Source organism: Elephantulus edwardii, unplaced genomic scaffold (genome assembly GCF_000299155.1).
Source record: "Elephantulus edwardii isolate Elephantulus edwardi_28Jun2011 unplaced genomic scaffold, EleEdw1.0 scaffold00049, whole genome shotgun sequence".
Lineage (NCBI taxonomy): Eukaryota > Metazoa > Chordata > Mammalia > Macroscelidea > Macroscelididae > Elephantulus > Elephantulus edwardii.
This window is the reverse complement of record NW_006399799.1, coordinates 1,214,906-1,220,008: the sequence shown is the minus strand read 5'-3', so window position 1 is coordinate 1,220,008 and position 5,103 is coordinate 1,214,906. Positions and strand designations below refer to the sequence as shown.

The window sequence follows — 5,103 nt, the reverse complement described above, 5'->3', positions numbered from 1 at the left end:
AAGCTTAGTAAGAGAAAAACAAATTATATTTTTTTAAAAGTGCCTTCAAATATAGATCTCCTTAATCTTCGAAGTGCACTTCCAATTTCTTGTATTATACCAAGATAAATTCCCTGGGTATACACCAAGCTTAAAAATTGGGGATGTTTCTTTCTACCATTCATCATAAGCTCTTAGAAGTTTTAAAGATAACTTTCTCTCTGTTGTGTTATGGTGGGAGGCATCTCTATAATGCCTTCCCTCCTACATGGGTTCGCCGATGGGCACTGAAATGAGAGCTATTGTTGAAATCTTTTCCGCATTCAGTACACTTATAGGGCTTCTCTCCAGTGTGGATTCTCTGATGAATGATGAGACTAGAGCTCTGGTTAAAGCATTTCCCGCACTCTCTACATTTATAAGGCTTCTCTCCTGTGTGAATCCTCTGGTGAGTGATGAGATTAGAACGGTCACGGAAGAATTTTCCACACTCAACACATTTGTAGGGCTTCTCCCCTGTGTGTACCCGCTGGTGTGTGATCAGCTTGGAGCGCTCACTGAAGCTTTTCCCACAGTCTCCACATTTATATGGCTTTTCCCCAGTGTGGGTTCGCTGGTGGTTAGCCAGAGTGGAGTTCTTACTGAAGCTTTTCCCACACTCAGCACACTCATAAGGTTTCTCCCCTGTATGGATTCTTTGGTGACTAATGAGGGCAGAGCTCTTAGAGAAGCTTCTTCCACATTCTGAACAACGATAAAATTTTTCACCTGAGCCAGTGCTATGCAGTCCAGGAGAATTTAAGTCTTTACTGATACTTGGAGATTGTTCAGGAGATGTCTCCTCTCTAGAGTTCTTCCAGTCAGCACTAAAGGATGAGCTTTGGCCAGAGCTGTCCCCAAGCTCACTACAATGGTCAGCATTTACTCCAAAGTGGATTCTCTGATGTTTCAACAGGTTTGAGCTCTGGTTGAAGCTTTTCCAACATTCCCCACATTTGTAGGGCTTCTCCCCCGTGTGGATTCTCTGATGAGTGATGAGATTGGAGTGGTCACTAAAGCTTTTCCCACATTCAGGGCATCGGTAGGGCTTCTCTCCAGTGTGGATTCTCTGGTGGGTATTGAGGTTGGAGCGGTCACTAAAGCTTTTCCCACATTCAAGGCATTTGTAGGGCTTCTCACCAGTGTGGATCCGCTGGTGGGCAATGAAATGAGTGCTCCGACTGAAGCTTTTCACACAAGTGTCACACTTGTAGGGCTTCCCTGCCAGGTACAGGCCTTGATGGTCAATGAGTTTTTCCAAGTCCTCTTCAGAAGAAGATTTCTCCCACTGCTCCTGTGGAAGATTCTCCCATTGTCTTTCACCTTCATTTTCATTTTCACTCTCTTCCTCCCAATCCTGAGCTTGACAAATGTCTATACCCTCTGCAGTGAATTTTGATAAGGCTCCAGGCAAATCCTCAAAAATTTCCTGCTCTGAAATCTGGTCTTCATCTTCATGCCTCAGTTCAAATCCTGAAAGAACAAACATCAAGGCAGTTTTTATCATTTATGAATCAGCATTTATTTATCTGATATTCTCTATCTTTTATCTTGAGGAATCTGAGTATTACAAGTGGTTCAACTACTAGCCAAAAAGTTGATGGTCTCAATCTGCCCAGAGGGTACTTTAAATAAAGGCCTTGTAATAGCCTTCCAGAAGAGTACTGACTTAAAACCAGCTGTCACTGTTGTTTGTTAGGTGCCACTGGTTGACACAATTCATAGCAACTCTAGGAATAAAAGATCTGGATCTTGCCCTATCCTGTGACATCCTTACACTCTGTCATGTTCTAGCCCATTATTACAGTCACTGTATCAATCCATCTCTTTGAGCAATAGTAACTTGATAGCAGTTAACAACAATCATTTATGCTGTGGATGTGGTTAACCTTAACTTGTATTTTATATTATAAATGTGGCTAATATTCAGTTGACCTACAAAGCCTAGGACATCAGAAATGAAGATTGACACATAGTGACTCCACTGTGGGAGTCATGAAGCCTGCCAGTCAGCCTCCCTGTTCAACTCCCGTGTCTGACTAGTCATAAAAAGGATAAATATTTCCTTTTTCTAATCAACAGCATTCCATATACTCAGTGCCACATGAGCCTGTAAATTGCCTAACTGCCTAGATGCATCCAGTAAAATGTAGGCTAACTGGCTGCTATTTTATTGGAGAATCACATTAAGCCAGAGACTGGATAATTAAATTGCTCTCCAATTCAGTTCCTTTCTTTCTTTATTGTAGAGCCAAAAATAATAAGCCTGACTCCTCACGTTTTTTCTATGTGCCAACTATGCAAGGCTTACCAGTGTCTGGAGTTTTAGGGCATGGGCTTGGAGGTTTGATGGCATCTTCATCTGTCATCTCATCCCAGGCCTCCTGGTCATGAGTATCAATATTGTTCTGTCCAGATCTGAGGAGACCTGCAGAGGCCCTTAGGGTCCCCACTGTTCTAACCGCAGTTCGAGCCCTCATCAATGAGTCCAACTCCTCATAGAAGGGGCAAGTCCCTGGTGGGTGACTGCTCTTGGCCTTCCGATAGCTTCGAAGGAGGTTTTTAAATCTGTAGCGACACTGCTCTAATGTCCTCAGAAAGCCCAATGCACACAGCCGCTCTGCAATAGCCCGGTATATCTGGCTGTTCTGGTGGCAGGTGCGAAGTTTCTCAGAGAATGGGGACTCACTGAGAATTGCCAGGAAAGCTTTAGTCTCTTCGTATCCCCAGTGCACACCTGCTGTCAAGAGTAAAGAGTTCAAAGTTGTGAAATTTAATGATACTTGCCTAGGTCATTATGACTGGTGTTACCTGTCCTGCTAATATCCAGAACAAAGGCCTCTCGGAAATAGTCTAGGTGTCTGGGGCACCATCAAATAAAATACTTTTGCTTCCCAGTGGTGTGTTAGGAAAGTCAGCCACTACCTTCCTCCACCCACACCCCCTTCTATTCTAGATTCTATTAACATTTAAGAGTCTTAGCTGAAGGGGAGGACTAAGGAATCCATATTATACCAGGTGACCCTAGATCCCTTGATTCAGCTGATTATTTCAGGCCAAAACCTGTGATTGGCAATTAAGAGATCCTCCTTATATTTGTTCAACAAGTATCTTTTAATTACTTAATCTAATTCTCTACCAAAGCTAACCTACACTAGGACATTAACCACTCTTTAATCTAAATTTCTATCAATGATACACTAAACCACTCACTAGATCAATTCCAAATTCCTGGACAAGGGAAGCCTGATGCTGAGTCCACAGGGAGTTACGGAGCTAACTCAAAGAAAGACCTCATCTCTGTGGCCATTCAAATCCATCAGAAGCTCCGAGGAAAAAAGATGGGCAATCTCCTCCTCTATGATTCATAGCCTCAGAAAGATCAGTTATGAGTTGGTTCTGACTTGATGACAATGAGGCTATAAAGTAGTCTAAGTTTCCTACTAGAGTTATTTGCTATGTCCTCCCTTAAAAGACCAATTTCAAATTTCATGCAATGATTCAGAATAAATGAAATAGCAATGGGGTTTTTCATGTAACATCTGTGATCATCTCTTCAAGGTCATTTAAAATTTTAAGAATGCTTTTATAAACTAGGAAAACTCAAACAGGAAAGAGATCTAATACCAGAAGAGAGCAGGAATTTAAGAATGACTATAGTCTGTGCCCTGAGCTCAGAGAGAATAATTTAAGCTTATAGAAGGGTTAGAACCCGTATCCAATTAAACGCCAATGTTCTTACCTATACGACTCTGGAACAGAGCAGGACCTCCTGGAATCCTGGGTCCTTGGATGGACTCATCAATGACCAGCTCATCACCATTATAGTTCTCTGCTGTTTCCTCAGGCTCCCAGTTTCCTTCCTCCTGCTCATCCATCTCTGCATCACTATCCCCCAGCTTAGGGAGTGCCACAGCCTCTCCTGGGCTGTCTGTTCTTCTAATGGCTGTTCGAGCTCTCACCAAGGCCTCTAGTTCCTCATAAAAAGGGCAGGTTCCTGGTGGATGTCTGCTTTTGGCTTTCCGGTAATTCCGTAGGAGGTTCTTGACTCTGTAGCGACACTGTTCCAGTGTTCGCAGGAAGCCCCGGGCCCTTAGTCTTTCTGCAATGGCACGATATATCTGGCGGTTCTGGTGACAAGTCCGGAGTCTTTCAGAAAAAGGGGATTCACTCAAAATTGCAAGGAAAGTCTTGGTCTCCTCATAGCCCCAGTGAACACCTGACACTTTCATGTCCTCCACATCCCATTGGTATTGCTCTTCCCAAGTGCGTGTGTTCTTCCAGGCCAATGTCTGAACTGGTTTTGCTTGCTCATTATCTACATTATCTCCTGCAGTGTTCATTTTCCCAGGATTTATAAGGCGTGGACCCCAAAATTCTGATGCTTGCTCTCGTTGGGACGTACCATTTGGTTTTGAGACTTGAACCCCTATACAAAAGGAAGGAGAGAAATGATTGAGTGGAAATGACCTGCTAAATAGCACTTGTCCCTGAATCTTTGATCCTTTCCCTATAAGAGGTGGATGAAAAATCCCCAGGCTAACCCCTTAACATTTCTGTGGAATAATAACAGCCACTCTTTTGGAATCACTCCTCTATGACTTAGGGCTCTCTGACATGTTTGATAGTTCAGAGAGAGAAAGAAGAGCTGTACTTTACAGCCCACACAGCCATGACAGAGACAGCATGCCTGGATAGAGGTTGGAAGGATGGCTTCCATGAGCCAGACTCCTCAGTGCTCTTCACCTTCATACCTCAGTACAATCAGCATAGTCCAAGGTCAAGACCTCAGTTTCAGAAGCCTGATCTTTTTAGCACCACTATATAGGAAACCTATGAACCTAGATGAGGATGAAAGACACCAAAGCATTGAGGACTCTCCTTCATAGGGTTGCTATGAGTTGCCTGCAACTTGACGGCACTTAACAATAACATCAACATAGAGAGAGATCAGTTGGTCCAGTGGACAGAAAGCGATGCTACCAAGCCAAAGGTGGGTGACTTTTAATCCACGGCCCTCAGGCCTGTCTTTCATTGTTTTTGTTCAGACATTCCTCTAGGTCGTATAGCCCTGGTGTACAAGTT

The 5,103-nt window shown here is 43.4% G+C and overlaps 1 protein-coding gene across 1 annotated transcript in view; it reads right to left on the bottom strand.

Annotated features, from left to right (window-relative positions):
- Positions 1-226: 226 nt before the first annotated feature.
- The window catches only part of ZSCAN20 (zinc finger and SCAN domain containing 20), a 15,127-nt gene continuing 10,250 nt past the window's right edge, over positions 227-5,103 (bottom strand). The window contains exons 5-7 of the mRNA XM_006886574.1: positions 3,761-4,447; positions 2,330-2,755; positions 227-1,491 (exon numbers count right to left, since the gene is read on the bottom strand). Of these exons, the coding sequence (XP_006886636.1) occupies positions 227-1,491; positions 2,330-2,755; positions 3,761-4,447 (2,378 nt within the window). The remainder of the gene's footprint in view (positions 1,492-2,329; positions 2,756-3,760; positions 4,448-5,103) is intronic.